The sequence below is a fragment of the Daphnia magna genome, linkage group LG3, assembly GCF_020631705.1.
Source record: "Daphnia magna isolate NIES linkage group LG3, ASM2063170v1.1, whole genome shotgun sequence".
Lineage (NCBI taxonomy): Eukaryota > Metazoa > Arthropoda > Branchiopoda > Diplostraca > Daphniidae > Daphnia > Daphnia magna.
The window spans coordinates 8,080,853-8,107,721 of record NC_059184.1 but is presented as its reverse complement, the minus strand read 5'-3'; the positions used below and the strand labels follow the sequence as shown (position 1 = coordinate 8,107,721).

At 45.3% G+C, this 26,869-nt stretch overlaps 2 protein-coding genes and 1 pseudogene across 2 annotated transcripts; all 3 read right to left on the bottom strand.

Moving 5' to 3' along the window:
* Nucleotides 1-18,817: 18,817 nt before the first annotated feature.
* Nucleotides 18,818-20,692, bottom strand: LOC123470619 (annotated as a pseudogene).
* A 362-nt stretch (nucleotides 20,693-21,054) lies between these two features.
* On the bottom strand, nucleotides 21,055-22,057 carry LOC116930795 (the record flags this gene model as incomplete). Its single annotated transcript, XM_045171156.1, has 4 exons — nucleotides 21,055-21,204; nucleotides 21,290-21,388; nucleotides 21,524-21,713; nucleotides 21,770-22,057. Coding segments are annotated over 4 exons (684 nt in total), but the record flags the coding sequence as incomplete, so codon positions are not given.
* Nucleotides 22,058-22,148: 91 nt separating this feature from the next.
* On the bottom strand, nucleotides 22,149-22,871 carry LOC116930796. The gene is made up of 3 exons (XM_045171155.1): nucleotides 22,784-22,871; nucleotides 22,367-22,408; nucleotides 22,149-22,308 (listed from the first exon to the last, which is right to left on the bottom strand). Exons 1-3 carry the CDS (start codon nucleotides 22,864-22,866, stop codon nucleotides 22,149-22,151), a joined length of 285 nt encoding a protein of 94 aa, XP_045027090.1. The 5' UTR covers nucleotides 22,867-22,871.
* Between the last annotated feature and the right edge of the window lie 3,998 nt (nucleotides 22,872-26,869).

Sequence of the window (26,869 nt, the reverse complement as noted above, 5' to 3'; positions counted from 1 at the left end):
GACATGTGCCCCATGGTCACATTTAACAGGGTCACCTGCTTCTGAAGAATGTGAACCACCTCCAGACCTTTCTTGTTAAAGGACTCGAGCCTCGAGTGCACTGAATCCAGGTCCTTTGTCGAAGCGGTCTCAAAGAGCCAGTTAATCAGCTGGCCACCTCCGTCGAACAGCCCGCGCTTCCACCTGGTTCCGTCTCCTTTCAGGACTCGTTCCAACTCCCGAAATTCCTGCCCTTGCCTTGATTTCCGCCATGTTACGTGCCGGACCTTCCAAAAACGGGGTGATTTCCATAGTGAAATTTCTCGTAATTTCTTTGTCAAACGCACGTGCCATATCGTCTACCCAAGCGGTGACAAGTTTAATTACTTGTTTAGCTTGCTAATTGGGCACTTCATAGATGACTACCATTCTGAGTCACCCAGGGCCAAAGTACACACGGGATGAAACACCGCTCCTTCGGTCGGGACGTACTTCCCTCTCATTTCATTTCCTTGAGCCATTTTGCCTACGACACAGACCAACGTGAAGAACAGCATATTCTTCATCCAACCGAGTGCCCGTTTCTTTTGGTCGGTGACCCGCCGGTGATTCCGCTGCTTCTGGGACCGAGGAATCCTTTCCGTCTTGTAGGCCTTTGTCCATTTAGGCAATCGGCTCCAATGACCGGCGCCTCATTCTCCCCTTTTCTCTCCTGGCTGGCGGCTCTACAGCTGCCGCAGCAGTGTTGGTGTTGGGTGTCACCCCAGTGTCGGCTTCGTGCGTGTCACCTGTATCGGTTCCGCACACGCCATACCCTCTTCAGTTTTGGCACGTGCTTCTTCCAAGCCAGTGTCGGCACGCGCGACACCCGAGTAGGCACGCGTCACAAGAGTTGACATCCAAGTCGGTGTCGGCATGCTTTAGCTTCTCAATTTCTTTGTCGCTATCGGACTCCTCGTCCGATTCCACAACAAACTTGTTCATTTGAGACATATGCACCACAAAAGTTTTTTCCTACCTGGTTTCCGAAGTTCGTAGTTCAACTCAGTGACCTACCTGATCACTTTGTAGGGCTTCACGTCTTGATTCAGTAATTTTTCCGCGAGTCTCTTCTTCCGCTGTGGACGAAAGATGAACACTAGGTCTCCGGGTTCGTAAACTGGTGCTGCTCTGACTCTGGCATCGTACTGCGTCTTCTGACGTTGCTGTACCATGGCAAGCCGGTCCTTTACGTATTCTCTAAGCTCCATGTTCGCCTTCATTAGGTCTTCTGCACCGAAGAGCTTTGGCTGGCTCGGCCTCATCGCCGCCAGCAGATCCGCTGGAATCCCTGCTTCCCTTCCATACACCATCATAAAAGGGGTGTGGTTGGTACTCTGTTGCCAAGCGATGTTGTAGGCAAATGTCACAAATCCGAGGAATTCATCCCAGTCTTCGTGGCTCTCATCCATGTACATCGCTAATATTGTTGCTAGCGTTTTGTTCTGTCTTTCAACCAGGCCATTCGCGATGTGACAGTCGCAACAGGACCAACACTTCACGGGTGACTTCAGTCATAAAACACTTCCCCTGGTCCGAGGTCAGCTCCCGTGGAAATCCATGTCGTACCACTAGGTCCTCGACAAAGAATTTTGTCATTTGTCGGGCCGTGGCATCTGGCAAGGCCCTGGCTTCTACCCATTTCGTAAGGGAGTCCACCGCCACAACGATGTTCCCGTTTTGTGATCGCGGGAACGGGCCAAGGACATTAATGCCGATAGCTTGAAGCGTCCCCCCCCCCCTGCGTTATCTCCAACAGCCCCTTTTTCTTCCCTTGATCCGGTTTCCGGTTCTATCAACTCTTGCAGCTTTGGACATAACGGGTAACCACCCTGTCCATTTCAGGCCAATAAAATCTCTGCCTAGCTCTCCCCAGAGTCTTTGTTTGCCCCAGGTGCCCAGCCATGGGTTCATCATGAACCAACGACAATGCCTCCTTCCGACGTTTTGGTGGCACACAAAGCCGCTCAAAATTTTGCCTGAACCTGATGGTTCTCAGGTACTGGAAGCCCTCCTTCAGCAGTAAGTTTCCGTACTGGGTGGAGCCATTCTTGATCATTACTTGCTTGATCCATCGCCACTGCTTCTCCCGGTCTCGACCATCCGCCCAAGACCGCGTATCAATGGGCACGACTGGGATGGCCACTGCCTGCTCTTCCTCACCGCTTTCTTGTATAGGGTAACGCGATAGGGCATCTGCGTCCTCTTGCAAGCTTCCTTTCTTGTAGTGGATGGAAATGTCGTATTCTTGCAACGACAAACTCCGTCTCTCAAGCCGGTCGCTTAGCTTCTGTTTGGTCATCAGCCAACATAAGGCACGATGATCGGTTTTTACCACAATTTTCGTACCCCAAATGTATGGCCGAAACTTCTTCACAGTCCATACAATAACGAGGCACGTCTCCGTTATCATGTAATTTCATTCCGACTTTTTCAACACTCTGCTGACGGAACAAATTGGCATGGGGTGTCCGTTTCTATCTTGCATCAATGCCGCCCCTATGCCGTAATCACAAGCATCAGGATGCACTTTGAAATTCTTTGAATAACCCAGATGAGCAAGCTCTACTGGTTTCATCAGCGCAGCCTTCAGCTCAGCAAAACCGTTCCGTTCCGGCTCTCCCCAACGAAAAACCTCTTTAACTTCCATTACCGTAAGCGGGTACGCCAACTGTGCGAAGTTCGGAACAAACGTGCGGTAAAATGAGCAAAGGCCTACAAAGCTCTTCACCCACTTTCTCTTTGCCTTTTCATAGGCATTAAGGTTCGGCCCGGGAACATTTCTATAGCCTTACATTGCTCCGGATCAGATTCGATTCCGGCCTTGCTTACCACGTGACCCAGCATCCACACACGCTCGTTCCCGAAGGCACATTTTTCTATCTTCAGCTTTTAATTAGCCTTTCGGAAGCACGACAAAACTTTTCCTAGTCTTTCCAAATGCTCTTTGGCATCTTTTCCAAAGATGATCACGTCATGCATGTAGACCAGGCAATCGGTCAACTTCAATCCTGCCAACACCATATCCATTAGGCATTGGAATGTGCTCGGAGCTGACCATAGCCCAAACGCCATTACCCGGAACTGGTACAAGCCATCCGGATCCTCCTTATGGTGGCAACCGCACCATAAGGAGAAAATTGCCGCACTCAAGTGCCAACGGCTATCTTCACCGCCATTCAGAGAAATAGCTGCATCTCTACCGATTAATCGACTGAAACAAGCGAAAGCCTTCGAAATCACGGGTGTTGATTTCAAAGGGCCGCTGTATTACAGACACCCAATATTGCGTAGGAAACGCAAGCAACCGGATCCTACATCCTCCACGGATCCCTCGTCAACGGATGGTTCGGCTTTGGAGCCTTTGGTAGAGCCTCCAGCGATGGAGCCCGTTGAAGAACCTCCAACCACAGAACCAATAGAGGAAAACGAAGAAAACCTCCAATTGGGCGAATCCTCAGCCAAAAAGAAAGGAACAATTAAACAGCCGAAGAGCTATGCCTGCCTATTTACTTGTGCTGTAACGAGGGCCGTCCATCTGGAGCTAACAAAAACGATGTCCGCGTGCGACTTCCTCCTCGCATTTCGAAGATTTTCCGCGAGGAGGGTTAGGGTCTCGATCATGTATTCGGATAATGCCCAAACATTTAGATGTGTCTTGAAACATTTGAAAGTCTTAAGATCCGACCCAGCGATCCACGACCTTCTGGCAATGCGGAAAACCGAATGGATTTTTTCGGCCAGCCTAGCCGCATGGTGGGGAGGGTTCTGGGAGCGCATGGTGCGGACGATGAAAGATTTGTTGGTGCGTTTCAATGGTCGTGCATGTTTGGAATACGACGAGCTAGAGGTTAGTCTCATTGAAACCGAGAGCGTGGTGAATGCACGGCCACTCACCTACGTGGCAGAAGGGAGCGACGACCCGCTCCCCATTATCCCGAACCAGTTTCTCAACAATAGGCGTTCGAACTGCACTCCGCCAGAGCCAGCCGAAAACCTCATGGCTCCCGACGCAACCTATTTTAAACTGCTGGAAATGGATCGTCAACGTAGGGAGTATTTCAGTGACATCTGTGAACGAATTGTGACGGACTACTTTCTCCAAATTAACAAGTTCCACTGTAAAGAAGGACCCGGCTGCAAGATCCGGGTTGGAGAAGTTGTCATCATTCACGATGACAATACCAAGCGCCTTATGTGGACTATAGGAGTAGTGAAGGAGCTAATCACTAGCAGAGACGGGTTGATCCGTTCGGTTATGGTCAAGATGCCGAACGGGAACCTTATCAACCGCGCCATTCAATCGCCACACTCTGAACACGTCTACGTCCAAGTCACAACGGTTTGATAAGAAGCCAGTCAAGAGACCGAACGCTTCTCATACGTCAACCATTCGACAGGTTTCGACAGAGGAAGGCTCTAAAGTAACGGCATCATCACCTCCGCTAGCTGCTCCCATGGGAGGGCGACCAAAGACGGAGGAAAAAGCAACCGAAAAGACTGACCAGTGGAGGTGCCTCACTTTTAACGGCAGGGCTCACAACTTGGCCAGCTGTAACGTGTTTATGTCTTTCACGCCCACGAAACGGGCTGAAGTCATGTTTAAGTCCAGAAGGTGTCTACTATGCCTCACCGGCAAGCACGAATACAGTAACTGCTCCAAAGACATCAAATGTACCATTGGTAGATGTGCTGGATCACACACCATCCCCTGCTTCACGGATCCAAATTCATCCCACTGAGGAAACAAACGGATCCACCACCTCCATCAGCGTCTACATCGACTGCATTCCTTGGGACACTAACCCAAAGGGAAACGGTAAAGCGACGTGTACGTTTCAAGATCGTGCCCGTTCGTATTAGCGTCGGCGTAAGATGGGTCGACCCTTTCGGATTTCTGAATACCGGAAGTGACACCACACTGATCTGGAGCGATATAGTAAAGAAGTTGGGACTTGTTGACCAGCCTAAACGCATCAACGTTGTCCCCTATGATGGAGCCACATCGAACGTCCAAGCAACCGTTGTGGATTTCTTCCTTTCGTCCGTCGACGGAACAAGCCGGTATGAAGGTAAACACGCCTACGCCGTCGACAATTTGAAGGTGAAGCTGAACCCCCCAATCAACCCTCGTTAAATGGAGTCCTGGACACACCTACGTTGTCTTGATGTCCCGAACGTACAACTCGAAGACTTTGGGGTATTGATTGGACTCGACATAGCAGAGGTCCACGACCACATGGATTCAGTCAAAACGCCGGCTAGAACAATTGGGCCTATGGCTTTCAAAACACCGTTTGGATGGTGCCTGGGTGGTTAAACGGGCACGCCACAAGATGGACGTCCGTTCATCGCCCACATAGTACCAGAGGAACGTCCCGAAGACCTCAATGAGTTAGTCAAGAAATTCTGGCAGCTGAAGGCAAAAGACGTTGAAATGGAACAGCCTCTTCTCTCTGAAGACGATCTACGTGGAAAACGTATCCTCGAGTCAACAGTAAAGAAGGTTGGCAAACGGTATCAAGTCGGCCTAATATGGAAGACCGACAACGAAAACCTTCCGGACAATCGCGCAACTTCATTGAAGAAACTGTATTCTCTGGAGAGGCGATTTCAGTGAAATGGAGACTTCGCCTAGAAGTATGATGCAGTTGTTAAGGAGTACATCGGCCTGGAACCCACCAGTGTCCTTACGACCGAAGAGTTGCGGAAGGAGTCAAGTAGAACATGGTATTTACCGCACCACGAAGTCGTAGGCCCATCCAGCTCTACGACCAAAATTCGAGTGTTATTCGATAGAGCCGCCAAGTATGGAGGAACGTCCATCAACCAGAACCTGTTACGCGGACCGAATCTTTTCGTAATTCTGCTCGGTGTCCTACTATGCTTCCGAAGGAACCTAGTACTGGTCGGCGCAGACATCGAGAAGATGTTTCACCAAGTGAAGGTCCCAGTAGAAGATCAGGCGGCCTACCAGTTTGTCTATCGGACGCCTGGCAGTAATCAAGCACCATTAACGTACCAAATGACAGTCCACGTCTTTGGATCAGTATACATATACGAGGTGTGTTTCGGTAAGAGGTAAAAAAACGCTGGAGTTTGTCCTCGAATGTTCCGGGCTGATCTCTCATCTTGTGTGAGGCCTTTTTCACCGATTGAACCACCCGTTCTGCCACTCCGTTAGTCTGAGGGTGATATGGGGCTCCTTTATGATGAACAATACCGTTTTCTAACATGAAACGTTTGAATTCTTCAGATGTAAACTATGGTCCGTTGTCTGACACCAATTCAATGGGAAGTCCCAACGGGCAAAAATAGTTTTAAGTGTCGATATTGTAGTATTCGAGGTAATCCTATTTAACCGGAAAATTTCTGGCCATTTGGAAGTGGCATCCATTAACAGAAAAAGATATTGACCACTCGGCAACGGACCTGCAAAATCCACATTGAGGCGTGACCATGGTTGAGCGGGAACCGGCCATGCAACTTCTTTTTTTCTCATCGGATTATTTCTGGTTTGAAGGCAGGGTAAACATAACGTGGCCATTTCTGTCAGCTGACTGTCTAATTCTTTCCACCATACAAAACTTCTTGCTACTGCCTTCATTCTCACGATCCCTGAATTCTCTTCATGTAATAGTGATAGCACCTGCGGCTGCAGCGTTTTTAGAATGACCACTCTGTTTCCCCATAAGATCAGACCATCCTTGATGGATAATTCCGTTCTCTTCCTATAGAAGGTGGCTAACGATGAAGATACTTTATCCGAAATTCGCCCTCCGTTTTGTAATCTGGTGCACACCTCCTGTAGTACTGGATCTAATTTGGTGGATTCCCGTAAGTCCTTGGTTACTAACGCTGTTCCAAACAGCTCCGGCCGGGAATAACTTAATTCTGGTAGCTGCCCCACTTTTTCCGATGGATCTTGTAAAGGAAACCGTGATAATGCATCTGCGTTTCCATCCTCAATGGTTTTTTGAAACTCCAATTCGTAGGAATATTCGGCCAATATGAGCGCCCAACGTTGCATCCTAGCAGCAGCCATTGGTGGAATTCCTTTCTTTGGACCTAAAATGGCTAGTAGAGGCTTGTGGTCAGTAATCAAAGTAAATTTTCGCCCATATCAATTCGAGTGAAATCTTTTAACACCGAAGATAATAGACAACGCTTCTTTGTCCAGCTGAGAATAATTTTTTTCAGATGCTGATAAGCTCTTGGAGGCGTAAGAAATAGGTCGTTCGGATCCGTCTGGTAAGATGTGGGACAATACCGATGCGACTCCAAAAGGTGATGCATCGCAGGCTAGTTTTAAAATCCATTTCGGGTTGTAGTTGCATAATACTTCTGCTGAGCTTAACAGCTGTTTGATTGCCAGCCAGGCGTCTTGCTGTTCTGTCTCCCATCTCCAAGGCTTCTCCTTCTTTAACAGCTCGTTTAACGGGGCTGACACATGAGCCAATTTTGGGATGAACTTTCCATAATAGTTGACCAATCCTAAATATGCCCGCAGAGAAGTAAGGTTTTGAGGCTTTTCGGAGTCTTGCACAGCTTTGATCTTTTCTGGTGATGTTTTAAGTCCGTCCTTGGATACAATGAATCCTAAATAGGGTATTTCCGGCACTCCAAAAATGCACTTTTCCAGTTGAAGCCGAGCCTCTGCTTCCTGTAGTTTCTGCAATACTATCTCCACTCGCGTCCAGTGTTCCTTTCTGTGCGGCCTGCAATTAGGATGTCATCTAAATGGCACTTTACCTATGGCGTGTCTCGGAATAAATCGTCCATCACGCGTTGAAATTTTCCTGGTGCGGAAGCAATGCCAAATGGCATTCGGTTGTACTGAAACAGGCCTTCAGGTGTGTTGATTGTACACAGTTCTTGCGAAAATTCATCCAACTCCAATTGGTTATAGGCCTGCGACAAATCTAGTTTCGTGAATAATACCCCACCTTCCAACGTCGCAAAAATGTCTTCTGGGAGTGGCAATGGATGCTGATCAACGATTAAAAATGGGTTTACAGTTACCTTGTAGTCTCCGCACACTCTTATGTCACCATTTGCTTTAGGCACGACAACAATGGGAGCTCCCCAGTTGCTATGGCGGACTCTTTTCAATAATTTCGCTTCAGTCAGCTTGGTCAATGTTGCCTTTACCTTGGCTCTTAAGGCGTAAGGAATAGGGCGAGCCCGATGAAATCTAGGCACTGCTTCCGCCTTAAGATCTAGATGCACCGGTGGTCCTCGAATTTTTCCAAGCTTTGTTGAAAACAAATTTTTAAATTTCTTTTGGAAACAGTCAGGTAACATGTTAGAACGTGGTATGGTATCAGAATGGTTAGTCAGCTTCAGTATTTGGTTCCAATCGAGTCTCATCGCGCGAAGCCAGTTTCTGCCACACAGTGGTGGCCCATTGCCTCCGGCGACAAGGATTGGTAGCTGATTCTCGGTTCATGTACCGATACTTCTGCCACGAATTTTCCTTTTATGTCCACTGGTTGGCCTGTGTATGTCGGTAAACGCACCTGCGTGTCTTCCAATTTCGGGCTACCATGGTTCCTCCATTCTTTTTCTGAAAATATGGTGAAGCCGGCTCCCGTGTCTATCTCCATGGTCACCTTTCTTCCATCTATATCCAGAGTTGTCATCAACGGTTTTGTGGACCGGTTCAGATCTGGCAGATAGAAAAAATTAAAATCTATGTCAGGATCAAAATCTTCCAATCCCTCGGCGTCTTCGGTATTATCTGTAAAGTTTTATCGATTTTTTTTTGCCGTCTTTCTTCTTGGGGGTTGCTGCCTTTTCTTCCGTTTTATTTACTTTCCTGATTGGCTTTTGCTATTCTGGACAAACACTCTTGCGTCTTGAAATAACACCCTGCCGGATTATGAGGTTCACCACACCTCCAGCATCCCGTAGTACGAGTTCTTAAGACGTTGATTGGGTCTTCTTGTCTAAGTTGTTTGGCTTACTGGGTTGCGGATTCCATGCTGACAGCGATCTTGAATGCAGAGTCCAACGTCAAGGCCGATTCGGCCAACAGCTTCGTTTGAATCCGTTGATCTTGCAGGCCTATAACGAACGCATCTCTTAAGGCTGAATTAAGGACGTCTCCAAAAGAACAATCCTTGGCGAGGTTTCGTAGCGATGCCATAAAACTTGCTATGGCTTCTTCTGGTTTTTGCTTATGTTGAAAAAAACGAAAACGCTCGGTAATCTCCACCTTTGTTGGAACAAAATGCTCTCTTAACTTTGTACAAATCATATCATGGGTTACCGTTGCATCAGTGGGGTCTGTGGGACTAAATAAATCCCATATTAAATCACAAATTTCGGCTCCCAGCACAGTCAACAAATAAGCCTTCTTCTTGACATCTTCGGTAATACTGTTAACAATAAAGAACTGTTGAAGTCTTTTTTCGTATACCTGCCACTTTCCCGTTTCAGTGTTGAACGGCTCCAACATTCCAATAACGTTAGTCGCCATTGGTGGTGGAATTACAGGATTGGCAACTGCTTCTTCTGTGGATCTTGATGTCTGCTCTTGAGTGCTGTCTGTCACAAAAGGGATTCTTCCCTCTTCTTCTTGTTGACTCTCTATATCTTGCTCTTGTTTAATTGGTAATTCCACCAGTCTACCTCTACCTCTTGATTTACCACGGTTCATAACCGCAATTAACCAACATAACTAACAAGAATAGTATACTTATAACACTTACGTAAAGTCACTCCTTCACTACCAACACGTGGTTTGTTATCAGTTTAAATCTTCGTCGCCAGTTGTTAGGTTTTTTGCTTGGGTGTATAAGCGACTGTGTCAGTACAGGTACATTTACAAGAGAGCCTTCTGCTCGTGACGTCAGGGACCAAGTCGACTTAGGAGTAAGGGCAAGGCCAGGGTGTAGGGAAGCCTCTACTGGATGTGTCAAGTTCAATCTGCTAAACTTTTTAATCGGCCTCATAGACTTATCCCGTGGATAAGTGTGCGAAAAATTACTCTCCAATCCTTCCATTCATCTAAATCACCATCAAATTTGGTCATTGTTATTTGAGGTAGCAGATGTGCAAAGCTCATAGTATTTGAAGTGGCTTGAAGTTGCGGTAGATTCGTCGCTATAGCAACGTTAGTGCTTGTTATTGTATTGCTTCCACCGGGGGCCGCAACTTGAAGTGTAGGGCTTCCCATGCTTTTTGTTCTATCAACTGGCTTTTTCTTCTCCAGTCGATACTTATCTTGTGGAAACGATTTACGAATTCTTAATGCTGTTCCATATACTTCACTTCAGCTCGGCTTTCAATTGAGGGATGACTGATTCATAATTCTTAATGAATCTCTTCATGCTATCGTCGGCGAGATCAAACGCTGTTTCAGCTTCAAGCAATCTGTCTTCAGAAGCTGCATCTTCATAATTCTTCAGATCCTTATGAAGCTCCTTCTCTAAAACTGCTATGGTCACCACCATTGTCGCTTAAATCTGAGACCACTTGGTAGCCATCTTGTTTGCGGAATTTCAAAAACAATTAGGGTGGGATATTCCAAGGCAATTTTTTTTTTAGAAAGCAACACGAAAATAGTTTTAAGAAAAAACCAAAAACACTGTATTTTGTGATTTCTCACAGGGTTTAACAACTAAGGGAGCTGTGTTAAGGAAGCAGAATAGCTGTTACAAACCCTCACGTGCAATGGAGTCATTGGAACAGATATGAGGGATGGAAAGGATAATAAATGAATGAAATAATGACGGGAGGGATATAACTAACTTCATTTCTTCGTTAAGGTGGAGAGGGAAAATTGACCACCAGCGTGTGAAAGAGAATGGAGTTTTTACTTGATTACAAAATACAGGGGAGGTAGACAAGATGTATTTGTCTACGACTTACCAATTACAATGCTTTACTTAATACACATTACTTAATTACATACAGTACTTGACTGCTTTACCGAAATTTACTCGACTGCTGAAACAAAAAGTGACACTTGCAGACGTAAACGTAGTAAGGCCCTTGACCCCCCCAGACCCTGCTCACGAGGGCAGCACGTAGGTGACAACGGCTAAAGAACTTAAACTATTGTCACGGTTATTGAGACTATGGACTCAATCGTCATGTCCGGCGATCTTTTATCGGATATTTCCCGCAATTCTATCCGAGATGTCCGGCAGTCTTGTTCGTATAAATTTCCCACGATAGCTTCTGTTCTCCAAAAGCATAAATACTCGTACGTTTCCCTTGCTGTATGCCAGTCTACTTATATCTGTTGTAGTGTTGTGTACGATTACAGTGAATAAACGTGTCTTACTCACTACCCTGGTCTTAAGTAACGACAAAGTAACTCCCCACGTTACACTATTCTATATTAGCGGACAGACAATTTCCTCGCCAAATGCTGGCTCTCAACCCGTGTCTACCTCTCACACACAAGCAGCTAATTTTACAATTAATGCTAATTTCAGTGGACGATATGGTAAAATTTCAATCGGTTACTAAGACCATGACACGTATTATAGGCCTTAAACTTAATTTAACCTTAATACCTACTAACTAGAACCGTGAAAAGAAAAGAAATTAATGCAGGCACTCACACTGATATATCTGAAACTGGACAATCACACGAAAAACGTCTGCTTCTACAAAGAGGACATTCAAGAGCATCGGCCGTTGCCGATCTCGAACACCAAGAAGGCTCAGTTTCACAGCGCCTCTGGTGGCTCAAAAAATTTAAAAATTTAAACAAAATTATGAATAAAAAATAACGGATTTTTGGATGGGCCTTCCGAATCTAGAAATCCCTCCTTCAGAAATCTTTTGGCAAACCGCAACACTGTGATCGATTGTGGTACGATTAGTCCATCCGGAGACTCACAGGCCTCATGAGTCTCATAGGCCAAAACTCAAGACGGCCACTATTAGCCAAGGGGATTCCATTCATGTTCATGAACAACAGGATCTTTTTTTGGAATGCGTCTTTCCATAGATTGCAATCCTTCCAGAAAAGATTTAAAAACTGATTACATACCAACAAGGTGATAGTGAGCGGGTGGAACGATTTTGAACTGGAGTTTTTTCTTATAGACTTCAGAAGAGTTCTCGCATCAATGGGAAGGTATTGCAGATATCCACCAATCATCAAAATTCTCAATAAACTAGAGACCACTGTTGACGTGCATCCGTGGAATCCTACTCTTCACAACTCATTTAGCTAAGCTGTTTGTTATTTGACATGCTCTTTGGAATCACCAGGTTTAGCAAAGATTGCAGGACTAATAACAAACATATTCGTTTGCAAAACGAATCAAGTTTTTCCTTATTCGACAGAACAATGCCCCCGACCCTATCTAGTAAAATACCCAACCCTACTTATGGTGGTTTAGCGCTTAATCTGCCCTACCAATATTTTAAAAATAAATAATTCACAGATAGCTTAAAAAGAAATCGCTGTTCTTTTCGTGCAGGGTGCTGTACTTTTCAAGCGGTTGGGTACGGTCCGATGTTTCCATCCGAACAAAGCCTACTTAACAGTTAGTCAAGTCTGGGTTAAGGCCTGTATGATCCGATACCATCTATTACGGTAAGAGGTTAGGTCTGAGAGAAAATTAGAAGAAAAATTAGGCTACGACTGAAAAGTTGCGCGTCTAAAAGAATATTGACCAATTTCTTAGTACGATGTGAGGAGGAAAGAAATTCATTTATTTCAGCTGGCAGACATGCCAGACCTTGTACTGAGTCCCTTTCCTCCAGTATTCTCCGCCAATCCCTCGAATTAACCATTGCATCTGCAATTGATGGTTCGCAGGGGTCTCCTAATCCGCTCACTCTTCTCTCCTCACGTTTTCTCCTTCCAGCATAGAAGGGGACAAAATCATTTTAAAATACCCTGGGAAACCCACGAAGTGTCCTAGGTGTGAGTGGACTACCTTGGCAACTAAGACCAGAGCCATGGTTAGTACCCACAGACACCTAGAGACAGCCCATACGCTCCGATTAGTTAATTATTGGGAATGCGGAGTGTGTGGATTTGCTGGAGATGACCCTACACTAAAAGGACATTACCAAAGGTTACATTCAAATCGGTTACCCTCCATCCGATTTGCTGGGATATCCAGTATGGATGGCTCCAACCGTGACTCTTCTGCTGCAGTGATCTCTCTAGAGGATGTTACTGCAACAGAAGACGAGCGTTATGAGCTATCCGTGGTGGAAATCCCAGCGATCGAGGAATCCCCTGGTAATGTCCAATCTCCAGCAAATTCAACCGCTAGCCCTATTTTAGATCTTGGGAGGGAGTTCGCCTCCTCTTTTAATACACAAAATTTTAGTTGGCTTTATGAACTCCCCCACAAGAAAATACTATCCCCACAATTTTATCACAAGAGATTTTAGACCCTTCACCTAAACCCGAGACCTTATCCTTTTTCCCCAGTCAGCACAGCAATCGAGGACGTAGTCACCACAGCTCAGAAGAGAAAGAGCCAAAGAGACGACGATTTTGTCAGTCTCTGGGTTCCTGCCTTCTTGAGCTGTGAGACTCTACATGACCTAGACGATGTCCTCGAACGTTGCACAGCTGACTGGCTCCCTAAAGCACAAATTTTACAAGACCCTAGCCCTGAACAACCCCGAGGAAACCCTGACAAAAGAAAAAGAAACCAAAACTGGCAGATGCAGAAGGCCCGGCGACATATCAAGCAAAAGGCGTACAAGGCGAGGAAGATTCAGCGGCTCTTCCACATTTACCCAAGAAGAGCCGTTCGACAGGTGCTCGAAGACCGTTCACACTCCTACGATGGTAATGTACAAGCTGTGGAGGAATATCTCAAGAGGACTTACAACCGATTGAGACCATCTCCGCAGCAGTGCCAAAGTGTGATGGAACTCACACTCACGACACCTGCGACTTGTCCCAACCTTCAGAGGACCAGATGAACTTCCTTAATCGTGCGCCAACCCAACAAGAGCTTGAAGCTAAGCTTCACCGGGCTACCAACACATCACCAGGGGTTGATGGCCTAGAATACCGTCATCTTAGAGCCATCGACCCCAACTGCATTCTGCTGGAAACAGTTTGAAAAATGGTTTGGAAGCTAGGGGTTCCTAATTGTTGGAAGACATCGCGAACTGTCCCCATTTTCAAGAAAGGGGACACTAGCGACTATTCCAATTTTAGACCAATATCCCTTCTTCCTACCATTTACAAACTGTTCTCGGGAGTGATCAGCCAGAGAATAACGCAAGTCGCTTCAGACCTTGGCTGGTTATCTCCCGAGCAAAAGAGTTTCCTCCCGGGGGTCCATGGTATTCAGGAACATACACAGCTCTTACAGACGGTTGTCGAGGAGACAAAGACCAAACGAAAGCACATGTCTATTGCATGGCTCAACATGTGCAACGCGTTTGGATCTGTGCCTCACGCCGTTCTGAATGAGCTGTTCACATCACTTCCAATACCAGAGGACCTCCGGCGCATCCTGGTGGATATATATTCGGGAAATCGGATGGATTTTGCCGTTGGGAAAGAATCCATCCGCATTTTCCCGACAGCAGGTGTTCGCCAGGATGACGCTCTTAGTTCCCCTATTTTTAACCTGGGTTCCGAACCCCTCGGCAGGGCCGGAAAATCCAATATTAACCCAAGATTTTTAATGTTTGGCTCGCTCGTGAAAACCACGGCATATGCTGACGACATTGCCGTGGTTACAAATTCTCCCTCTAAGCTCGAAAACATTTTAAACGTTTTTACCCTCACCGCAAACACCTTAGGGCTTGAATTTAAAGCCGGGAAGTGTGCTTGCCTGGTCTTCGACAAAGGCAAGCCGTCTGACGCCCAGTGCCGAATTGGTGATCAATTAATTCGTTGCCTGGGTCCAGACGACCAAAAAACATATCTTGGTACACCGATCGGAGGAAAATTGCGGTTCCGACCACCAACTGACCTTATCCCTAACCTCGAAAAGATTGCCGCCTCCCACCTCGCACCATGGTAAAAACTTGAAATCTTCCATAGCCACCTTCTTCCCTCCCTTTCCCATCACCTCGCTTCGGGTCGGGTCCTGAAAGACTGCCTTACCCAACTGGACACTGAGTGTAGGAAGTTTCTAGGCCTTATTTGCAACCTTCCCAATCACGCAACGGTCCCGTTTTTTTACGCGGATCGGCGTGTTGGGGGCCTAGGAACATGCCGCCTCACTGATGATGCCGATATCTGGACCAACGCCAGGGCTGCTCAGCTCCTCACTTGTAGAGACCCTACAGTGAGGAACATATGCCGAGCATATCAACAGAGCAGCTCATTGACACCATCCGGCGAGGGTTCAGAAACGAGCATCCAGGAGTGTTGCCAGTTGGGGAATATCTTTCGGGATCCGTGGATGGAGGGCTCTTCAGACTGAGGTACGCGGAGGCAGGGTCCAATCTTTGGACTCTTGCCCGCCAAGCTGCCAAACGACTGGGAGTGCGGATCGATGTATCCGGCGACGAAAATCTAAAAATTGTCGCCGATGACGTCTCCGTAAGCCCAGTCAAGGCAGTCCGCGGACTTCGGAAAGTAGCTCGGCAGCGCTATACCAGGGACCTAATTTCCGACAAGAGCCACCAGGGAGTAGTTGCCACTGGCCTCTCTCTGGAAGACAAGTCGAAAGACATGGCTCGCCTGGTATCCTGCCGTACGCCCCTCTCCTTCCGCGACTGGACATATCCTCACAGGGCCCGGCTCGACATCCTTCCTCTTCGGGGGCACTCGTGGTTTTGCTCACAGGAGCAAGATACGAGGTGCCGCCGATGCGGAAAGGAAAACGAAACCGGGTTTCATGTGCTTAACCACTGTGAAGAAGGTCTCCAGCTCGCCACCAAGAGGCACAACACCATCCAAGATCTCTTGGAGTCGCTGCTAGTGAAGCAGGGACACGACGTCACGATCAACAATGCCAGCCCGGTTAAAGGTTAAGATCGGATGTTGAATTTCAACTATCCGGTTCCCGGGTGATGGTCGACTTCGTGGTCTGCTATGACCAACCAGGGAGTATGGAGAATGCCTACCAGCGTAAATATGTTAAATATTCCTCACATGGGAGGATTCTCTTTCTAGTTGTTGGGTCTCTTGGATCATGGTATCCCAAGAACGACGAAATCCGTTCGATTCTCGAAATCAACGGAAAATCCTGGGGTGCCTTCCGATTCAAGGCCCGATTGGCAGCGATCCAGGGATCAATGGATATGGTGTGTGCCCATTTCCATCATGGTGCACCAAACCCCGAAGCTGAGGATAACCCACCTCTTCCCGTAGTAACTCCATAACCAGTAGATTAGTAGACTCTTCCCTATTTATTTTATTTATGTAATTTTAGTAATATTTTTTAATGCACCCACCCCATAAATGTTTATTCCCCTTCCGGAAACCCCTCCACAAACTAACCACTATACTACCGAGGACACGTTTTCTCCTCTACGATCTCTGCGACATGCTTGAAAAAGCATACAGACCGAAAGTCCTCAAGTAACAACACCTAGGGCGAAGGCTGTACCTGGTGCTTGGAGATCTAGATTCTTCGTACCCTCTAAATGACTACATCCGGTCTCTTTTAGGAATAGACCACCCTAGCTGGTCTACATTCAGGAGGGAACCGGTTGGCAGCGATCCACGAATAGATGGAGGTGGTTAGGAAACACTTGGTTGGTACTTAAGGTCAACATGATGCACAAATTGTTCACAACATTCTCCTTACTGTATTCTTGTCATGGATTTTTCCGACGTTTTATGTATTTTATTGTTAATATGTAATTTCTTCCCGCATATTTTCCGTGCTTTTTCCCTATCTCCGTAAATTCTTCTAGTATTAATTTTCATTCTGCTTATGTACTTTGATTGCATTTTTTTTATGTGTGGTCATTCCGCGTTCTCGTGGAATGTAAGTATAATGAGGTCAACCCAATATACTACCGAGGACGCTTTTAGAGAGTTAGCAGGTTCCTAGTTCGACAAAAGACATAACTTGAACTCAATTTGGCTATGTAGTTGAAGAGACGAACAGCAGATGGTGTGTGGTTAGGCGCAATGCCAGTCATCTGCACTACTCTGTTCAAGAGATAAACATCAGATAGCGTGTGATGTCGGATTCTATGAGTCAAAATCGAATGTGTATTCTCGTGGTCGAGAAGAACGTGGTTCAAGTGTCAACGTTTACGAAACTAGTTCTCAATGTTGTAGACTTGTTCTACACGAAGGAGAGCGAAGGAAAAAGTAACCAGAGCAAGATTCTGTTTTTTTTTTAAGGTTGTTGTTGTTGTTTATCGGTTTCTGTTTAAAAAGAAGCATATACTTGAAACACCAAAGCTGAGCTTCTCCCCGGCGGGGAATTAAACCCCGGTCTCCCGCGTGAAAGGTTGGATACTGACCACTATACTATACCAGCTAGTCCTGCTAGATTTCGTGGAGAGAAGACATGTTTTTAAAGAGCTCCGGTTTTTATTGATGAAGTGTCTCAGGTCCTTGTATTATTTTTACATTTTATCCATTGACATCTAGGTTCTGCTAGACCTTGTCGAGAGCAGACGTGTTTTCAAAAAGCTCTGGGTTTTTATGGATGTTATGTTTTAGCTCGTTATATTGTTCTTCTTTTTTATCTAACTTCATCCGAGAAACTCTTCTGTTTTTACAAAAACAAATATTTTGCTTTTATTCAATACTATTTTTTTCTTTAATTTTAATATTCCATTCTAATTGTTTATTTATTTTCATTTTTAAATTTATTTATCTTTTTTTTCAAATTAAAATCACTTTATTGATCGCCAATTTTCTTTTCTTCGGATTAAAATTATATTATTTAAAAAAAAATTATTTTATTTTCAGATTTTCTAATTTCAAACATCTAGTTTGCACTTTTATTTTGGTATCTTTATTTATCTTAATCTAAGTTCCTAGAAAATTTTGAAAATTTTTAAATATTCACTTTTTTTAAATCTCATTTTACATCAAAATCATATAGTCAACCATCTCATTTTTGGTTCTTTTAAATTTTTATTCCCATTTTCCTTATTATTTATTTATTTTTTTAATCCTATCAAATCCTTAAAAAAAGTATATATTTTTCTTCATATTTTTAATTGATCTTTAAATTTTTCTCCCTATATTTTTCCGAATTTTATTTCATTTTTTGTTTTTACTTCATAAGAATTTCTGTTTTACACTCTTATATGTAAGTGGGCCCAGGGTAGCAATGGCAGAGGAAGGAGCATCTAGTAGAAATTCTACTAGAGTAAGACTCCATGGGACAATCATTAAAATCCCAGTTCCTCTGCCAAACATTTTGAAATATGGGGAGAAGGTGAAATCTATTACCCCCCAGATTTCTGGGGGGTAATAGCAATTTAGGCCATTGAATAGCATAGTGGCGTCAGTTTCTATTGCCCCACAGAATCCAGATGGCAGCGTGTCTCACTAATTTTCTCCGAATTCTAACGTTTTCATACGACGTTTTCTTTCGTCCATTGTCCTAGTATCTGGGCTTTGGACTCTGGCTGTGGACTCTCTTTTTTCCCCACCAAATCTCTTCGATATTCGCGAGAAAAGGATTAATTAGGCACTGCCATGTATTTTTAGGTTCCGTTTATATGATAAGGAACTTACACCATGGTACAGTTAGGTGAAGAACAATCATGCAGGTACCAATTCTCCTGCTCTTACACATTAACATTTTAATTTTCTATTTTAAACATTACAGCCAAAGTTAAAATGAAGTCTAGGCATGCTGGTTGCAGAACTTCAGTATTGTTATATATCCTAAAATGTCTGTACATCTTTCATTTTGGAAGGCTAATGTGTTCCTTGTAGATTGCAGGCAAAGCTTGTATTGTTGCAAGTATTCTGTTGCCGATCTTCACTTAAAGTAGTCAAATTGGTAAACCATTTATTAATTATTTTCTCGCAACAAACATACAATTTAACATATGTGTATACAACATTTACAGATGCAATCATCATCAGTATTAGTTGGGAAGTCACCAATACACATTCGATGGAACCATTCCACCAACCACACCGATCACACTCGATGTACTCCCACTGCTCGGAGGGTAATTGGTACGCTGTTCTGCGGCAATTACAAAACACTTCCTCAGTTTTTACCGTCTCGCGAGATCGCTTGCGACGAATGATGGTAGACGGAAACGATGTTAGTTTTCCGGACGTCATACACTCTTTCAGGTGAGGACGCAACTGTTTTGGATCGTACAACATTCCTGTAGGGTCTTCCCCATTTGCTAAACTGGTAGCGAAGGCGATGGCGAAGACCCCACAGTCGTAGCTATTGTTTTGTCTTTGACTTTGTTTGACAATATATGTCATCTTTTCCTCATCTGTTTTCAAAAGACTGGACATACAGCTTAGGACATGTTTGTCGTGCCAGGCACTTCCCCCCAAACTGTCAAACAACTTTTACGTGTTCCGGTTGGAGAATCCTTTTGCCACCAGTACCCAGTGGTCACGGCCATCATGAATAACCTGCATCCATTTATCCTCCGTCGCCTTTGGATATTCAAGAGTTCCTCCAATGGTTACGCAATTCAATCCGCCTATCATAGGATGTTGTTGCTTCAGGATTTCTTGGGCTCTGTTTACGTATCCCGAACAGAGCTTGTTGGTTTTAGTCAGAGGCTCGATCTTGTCGAGAAACAACATTGGCCTAACTCGACTACGTTTCGGTGAGCATGTAGACGACTTCGGCATCTATTAAGGTAATGTATGAATTGAGTGAAATATCGGCTAAAACTTAATCACGTTTTAAATTACCTAAACAGTTATGATTTCTAGGCTTGTTGTGGGCAACGGGGAAGAAGAAGCCGTTTGAATCATAGCTAACTCCATCACCTATTAAAGTAATATACGGATTGAATTAAGTAAAAGCAGAAAATTCATCACGTTTGTTTTTACCTCTGTATTTTCAGCGCCTGTTGAATGAAAAAGGGAGGGAGTTGCCTTTTCAACGATAGTTTCGTCTATTGCTATTGTTGCCTTTGTGGAAGTCTCCTCCAGCGCCCCATTTATCGCCTCTTCCTCATTTTCATATTCTTCTTGGAAACCTTTCGGCTCCAGTTTCCTCTTCTTGTGGTAGGAACTGAAGTACCCAGCGTTTTTTTTTCGGACGTCCTCTTTTTTTGGGAGCGGCTGGAAGGTAAAGATAAGACCAGGGGTGGGATGAATCCTAAAAATAGTTAATGGTAAAAATAAAGTAACAAAAAATTTTTAAAAACTCATTAATATTCAATTTACCCTTTTCAGGTCTTCAGTAGTTTCGTCATGTTCAACGACAAAAGTTGGATCATCGCCTTGATAACCCTCATTGATTGCGAAACCTTCATTCAATGCTGTGATAACATTGTCGTTGGATACCGGTGTGTTTTTCACCAACGTGACCAGCTTATTCTCCTTGATTAAGGTGTGAATATCCTCAAGAAGTTGCATCTTCTCTTGAAAATCATGTGCAGCTAACACGCTTAGTGTGTCAGCTAATTTCCGAAAAAAAGTTGTTGCCATCATAAACTGGTCTTTCTCAGTTTTTGGTTTGCGGCTCTTTTTCCTTTTACACTCCAATCGGAGATGACCTATTCGCAATAACAGTTGCATTGTCCTGGTAAAAGAGAAGATTTGCTTTTAAAAATTTTGTAAATTTTAATGATCTTATTATAAATTATAGTTCAAGGCATTCGTTTCGCCAGTGTTCGGCAAAAGATCCTGTCGGAATTTCGGTGTTCTCTTGGATATGAAAACTTATTATATGGCGGCAAGGCAACTCAAACGCCATGAAGAAGTCGCAAGTACAGGCAGTCAAATCACTTTTCAAGTGGTAAGTGGTGTTGCACGATGCAATGTTGTACGTTGAAGTTTCCTAAAACATATACTGCTACATTATTGTTATACAAACAATACTCACATTTTACTTTACTTTATTCAGGACGAAATCATAGGATTTCTTTTTCATAATTTTGATCTCTTCCTCCATTTTTCTCCACGCATAAGGCGAAACGGATTCTGCGAACTTCTTAAGCAATCGATGCTTTGATTTAGTGGCAAATCGAAGATCCCTGATGTTTTGCTTCAACTTGCGATCGCTAAGACGAAGCTTTGCGATGTTAACCAGATTTTTAAGCACTTCCGCCAATCGCTGGGTCTTCTGAAGAACGTCTTTGATGGTATGATGAAATCTAGTTTTACAAAACACCGAACCAAACACATATAATCAAATTTTTTACTTAACCTACCGTTCAAGGCGATTAGTTGTATTATTACCGAATGTTGGTAAATTTCGGCGGCCGACATGCGTCCACTTTGTTTCTATATTGAACCAATGGTCTCGGAAATATGTAGCAGTACTTCCTGTTCCTCCATCTGTTAGGTAAACGCTTTACATTATCTTAAGTTCATTAATCTATATTATTTAGTTATCTTGGCTCAATAGAAACGCTTTAGCTGAATCAAAATCAGCTTGCGTTGTGGCGTACATAGCCGTACGGAAATGCTTACGGATTTGGTGGCGCTTTTCTATGTCAACACGCTCACCGTCATTCACTTTGTTCAAGTGGAAATCGACGGACGTCAAAGCGTGAAACGGACAGAGAAGGTCGGTTGCAGAGGGTAAATATCTTCCTAAAGCGGAAATTTCGGCGCAATCCTTGTCAGTCAATGTTAATTTCGTAGCAGAGACGTCATTGTTCTAGGTAAGTATGTTTATTATTATTTGTTTATTTAATCTTGTTGATTAAATGAAACCTCCGAAAAAACCCACAGACATTCTGCAATTGCTTCTATGGTTTCTTCTTTGATGAAGAACTTGGCAACGGGCTGGCCGTCACCATTGTTGTCTTCGATCAAAATGTGGAAAAGGGCGACGCCAGCTCTGGTCGTCTCGTAGGTTCCATCTAGTTCTAAGACGTTACCATATTTTTTATAAAGTTTTCGCTGCCTCTCAAGCTGGACAAATATGGCAGCCACTTCCCCATCTCCGTCGTCCAAAACCTTCACGATGTTATTGGTTTTTTTTGCAGATCGATGAGCAAGTCAACAGTATTTCTCCACTAGTTTTCTGATTTCCCCGTAAGTATGATAGAAAATAGTATGATGTTTTTTCATTAGTTGTAATATTTTTTGTTTAACAAGACTTACCTGCTAATCCCTGTTTTATATTAATCAGGTCCTTGCTAATCAGATGGGTTCCAAATTTATCCTGTAGGATTTTTCTTACTTTGGTGGCTTGACCGCCAGCAGAGAGAGCCTCCTTTGCAAAATCCAATGCTTCGGGAGCCATTTGTCTACGTAATCAGATAGGGTTAATTGATTACTCATAATACGGGATCAGAACTAACTTACTTTTTGCTCGCATAGGTTTTCAAATGTGTTTTTGCACGGACTCTATGAATACCAAAATGTGGGCATTTGTACGAGAACCTTTTATATAACCACTTAGGATCGAGTTTCTTTTTGTTTTTCATGTCATCATTGTAACTTTTGATTGACTGAACAAGCTTACAACGACGCAAATACACATGTTCTTCAACCGCTAATTCCTTGAAGTACTTTTCTACCTCCTCGAAACTATTAAATCTCTTTCCTTCGGAAAATAACTCTAGGATCGTCATTCTTAATTCAAAGCCAGAACTCTATTGCCGGAAATTTAAAGTTAAATATAATTTAAGTTTAAAAAAAAATTTCCAGTTGCAGTGCTCATATAGGAAACGAAACCGTCTTGCGCGCACCCCATTGGCTGTCATCATTTCAGAGGGTTACCTGTTCTCCAAAAGTCTTACGGCTTCCGCCAGGATCCAATCCATTGATTCATGCTGCGTCCCAAGGAAGTGAAATCTTCCCATTGGGACTAGTTACATGGTCCTTATCCCGATCCCATCGCCGCAACCTCGTCGATGCGAAGAAAACCCTTTGCCGCCTGCCCCATGTTGTCTCTTCCTACTTGGAATGCCGCAGAAATTTTTAATAAACAGATATAAAGAAATAGTAGGCTACGAGCAAGGGTGATTGTCAAATTTAGTGTATTTATTATTTTAACCGTAAATATGTGACAACATATATTCAATAACAGTAATTTTATCTATACCTAGTGGTAAATTCTACTCCGTTTTCTGTGGGGCAATAGCATATTCGATCACTAGAGCCCCACAGAATTCTGGGGGGTAATAGCAAATTTGGCCTAAAGAGCCCCCCAGAGTTCTGGGGGGTAATAGCATATTTGGTCGCTAGAGCATCCCAGAATTCTGTGGGGCAATAGGCGTGACCGTGGGGAGAAATCCTGTCAAGGTGAGCGAGGTAGCGGTCCCTGGTCTGGGGATCGCAAGAGACAATTGGCGGAGACACACATAAAAGAAAGACATTCTAGGAGAGGGGTTCAGTACACCACCCAGTATGTCTGCCTTGGCTGTAAAAAGGAATTTAATTCGTTTATTTCAGCCGGCAGACATGCAAGACCTTGTACTGAGTCCCTTTCCTCCAGTATTCTCCGCCAATCCCTCGAACTAACCATTGCATCTGCAATGGATGGTTCGCAGGGGTCTCCTAATCCCGCTCACTCTTCTCTCCCCACGTTTTCCCCTTCCAGAATTGAAAGGGACAAAATCATTTTAAAATACCCTGGGAAACCCACGAAGTGTTCTAGGTGTGAGTGGACTACCTTGGCAACTAACACCAGAGCCATGGGTAGTATCCACAGACACCTAGAGACAGCCCACACACTCCGACTAGTTAAATATTGGGAATGCGGAGTGTGTGAATTTGCTGGAGATGGCCCTACACTAAAAGGGCATTACCAGAGATTGCACTCAGCACCACAGCAATCACCCTCCATCCGGTCGCCACGGTTTTTCAACGCGGATACCTCAGTTCGGGATTCTTCTGTGGTAGCGACCTTCCAAGAGGAGATCGCTGTCACAGAAGATGAGCGTCAAGAGTTATCCGTGATGGGAATGCCGGCGATCGAAGAGCAGGGGCCTGGTAATGCCCAATCTCCAGCAAATTTTACCCAAAGCCCCATTTTAATTCTTGAGAGGGAGTTCACCGCATCTTTAAATACACAAAATTTTAGTTGGCTCTACGAACTCCCTCTACAAGAAATTTCTTATCCACCACCTGTAGCTCCGGAAGGGCCACAACCCGATCCCCTTCAAGAGACCCAACCCTTTTCCCCCAGTCAGCAAAATGTTCGAGGATGCAGCCAAGACAGCTCAGAAGAGCAAAGCCAAAGAGGCGGCGATTTCGCTTGTCTCTGGGTACCTGTTTTTCTGAGCTGCGAGACTCTTCTTGATCTTGAAGGCGTCCTCGAACGTTGCACTGCTGACTGGCTCCCCAAAGCACAGATTTTATAAGACCCTAGCCCTGAAAAACCCCGAGGAAACCCTAATGGTAGAAAAAGAAACCAAAACCGGCAGATGCAGAAAGCCCGGCGACAGATCAAGCTCAAGGCCTACGAAGCGAGGAAGATTCAACGGCTCTTCAATATCTACCCAAGAAGAGCCGTTCGAGAGGTGCTCGGAGATCGTTCACCCTCGTACGATGGCACTGTTGAAGCTGCGGAGGAATACCTCGAGAGGACTTACCACCGCTCGAGTCTACCTTCGCAGCAGTGCCAGAGTGCGAGGGTACTCTATGACACCTGCGACTGGTCCCATCCATCAAGGGACCAGATGGACTTCCTCAATCGTGCGCCTAGCCAAAAAGAGCTTGAGGCTAAACTTCGCCGGGCTACAAATACATCACCAGGGGTCGATGGCCTAGAATATCGACATCTAAGATCCCTCGACCCCGACTGCATCTTGCTGGAAACAGTTAGTAGAAAAGTTTGGAAGATTGGAATTCCTAACTGTTGGAAAATATCGCGAACAGTGCCCATCTCTAAGAAAGGGGACACTAGCGATTATTCCAACTTTAGGCCAATTTCCCTTCTTCCGACCATCTACAAACTGTTCTCGGGAATAATCAGCCAGAGACTCACAGAGGTCGCCTCAGATCTTGGCTGGTTATCTCCCGAGCAAAAGGGTTTCCTCCCGGGGGTCCATGGTATCCAGGAGCACACACAGCTCTTGCAGACCGTTGTCGAGGAGACAAGGACCAAACGTAGGCATGTGTCTATAGCATGGCTAGACATGTGCAATGCGTTTGGTTCTGTTCCTCACGCCGTTCTTGGAGAGCTAATTGCTTCTCTTCCGATACCAGACGACCTCCGGCGCATCCTGGCGGACATTTACTCGGGGAATCGGATGGATTTTGCCGTTTAGAAAGAATCTGTTCGTATTTCCCAAACAGCAGGTGTTCGTCAGGGTGACGCTCTTAGCGCCCCTATTTTTAATCAGGCTTCCGAGCCCCTCGTCAGGGCCGGAAAAACCAATATCAACCTCGGATTTTTATTATTTTGCTCGCTCGTCAAGACCACGGCCTATGCTGACGACATTGCCGTGGTTACAAATTCTCCTGACGAGCTCCAAAATATTTTAGACATTTTATCCCTCACCGCTGACACCTTAGGGCTGCAATTCAACGCCGGGAAGTGTGCTTGCTTGGTCATTGACAAAGGCAAGCCGTCTGAGGCTCTGAGCCGAATCGGTACTCAACCCATTCGGCGACCAGGAGACATATCTTGGTACACCGATCGGCGGGAAATTGCGGTTTCGTCCTCCCACTGACCTTATCCCTAACCTTGACAAGATTGCCGCCTCCCACCTCGCACCATGGCAAAAACTTGAGATTTTCCGTAGCCACCTTCTACCTTCCCTTTCCCATCACCTCGCTTCGGGTCGGGTCCTGAAAGACTGCCTCACCCAACTGGACACTGAGTCTAGGATGTTCTTAGGCCTTATTTGCAACTTTCCCAATCACGCAACGGTCCCGTTTTTCTACGCGGACCGGCGGGTTGGGGGCCTAGGAACATGTCGCCTCACTGATGATGCCGATATCTGGACCAACGCCAGGGCTGCTCAGCTCCTCACTTGTAGAGACCCTACAGTGAGGAACATATGTCGAGAGCAGCTCCATGAAACCATCCGGCGAGGGTTCAGAAACGAGCATCCAGGAGTGTTGCCAGTAGGGAAATATCTTTCGGGATCTGTGGATGGGGGGCTCTACAGACTGACGTACGCGGAGTTAGGGTCCAATCTTTGGACCCTTGCCCGACAAGCTGCCAAACGACTGGGAGTGCGGATTGATGTATCCGGCGATGAAAATATAAGAATTGTCGCCGATGACGTCTCCGTAAGCCCAGTCAAGGCAGTCCGCGGACTTCGGAAAGTAGCTCGGCAGCGCTATACCAGGGACCTAATTTCCGACAAGAGCCACCAGGGAGTAGTTGCCACTGGCCTCTCCCTGGAAGACAAGTCGAAAGACATGGCTCGCCTGGTATCCTGCCGTACGCCCCTCTCCTTCCGAGACTGGAGATATCTTCACAGGGCCCGGCTCGACATCCTTCCTCTTCGGGGGAACTCGTGGTTTTGCTCACAGGAGCAAGATACGAGTTGCCGCCGATGCGGAAAGGAAAACGAGACCGGGTTTCATGTGCTTAACCACTGTGAAGAAGGTCTCCAGCTCGCCACCAAGAGGCACAACACCATTCAAGATCTCTTGGAGTCGCTGCTAGTCAAGCAGGGACACGACGTCACGATCAACAATGCCATCCCCGGGAAGGTTAAGACCGGATGTTGAATTTCAACTATCCGGTTCCCGGGTGATGGTCGACGTCGTGGTCTGCTATGACCAACCAGGGAATATGGAGAATGCCTACCAGCGGAAATATTATAAATATTCTTTGCATGGGAGGATTCTCCCCCTTGTTGTCGGGTCTCTTGGATCATGGTACCCCAGGAACGACGAAATCCG

What these genes read in the sequence shown, in the direction of transcription:
- LOC116930796 (XM_045171155.1), bottom strand. Translation starts at nt 22,866, where the DNA reads ATGGGAAGATTTCACTTCCTTGGGACGCAGCATGAATCAATGGATTGG. An exon ending in GTAAGACTTTTGGAGAACAG is followed by an intron (nt 22,409 to 22,783) that starts GTAACCCTCTGA and finishes TGGTATTCATAG; the next exon opens with AGTCCGTGCAAAAACACATT. An exon ending in AAAACCTATGCGAGCAAAAA is followed by an intron (nt 22,309 to 22,366) that starts GTAAGTTAGTTC and finishes CTGATTACGTAG; the next exon opens with ACAAATGGCTCCCGAAGCAT.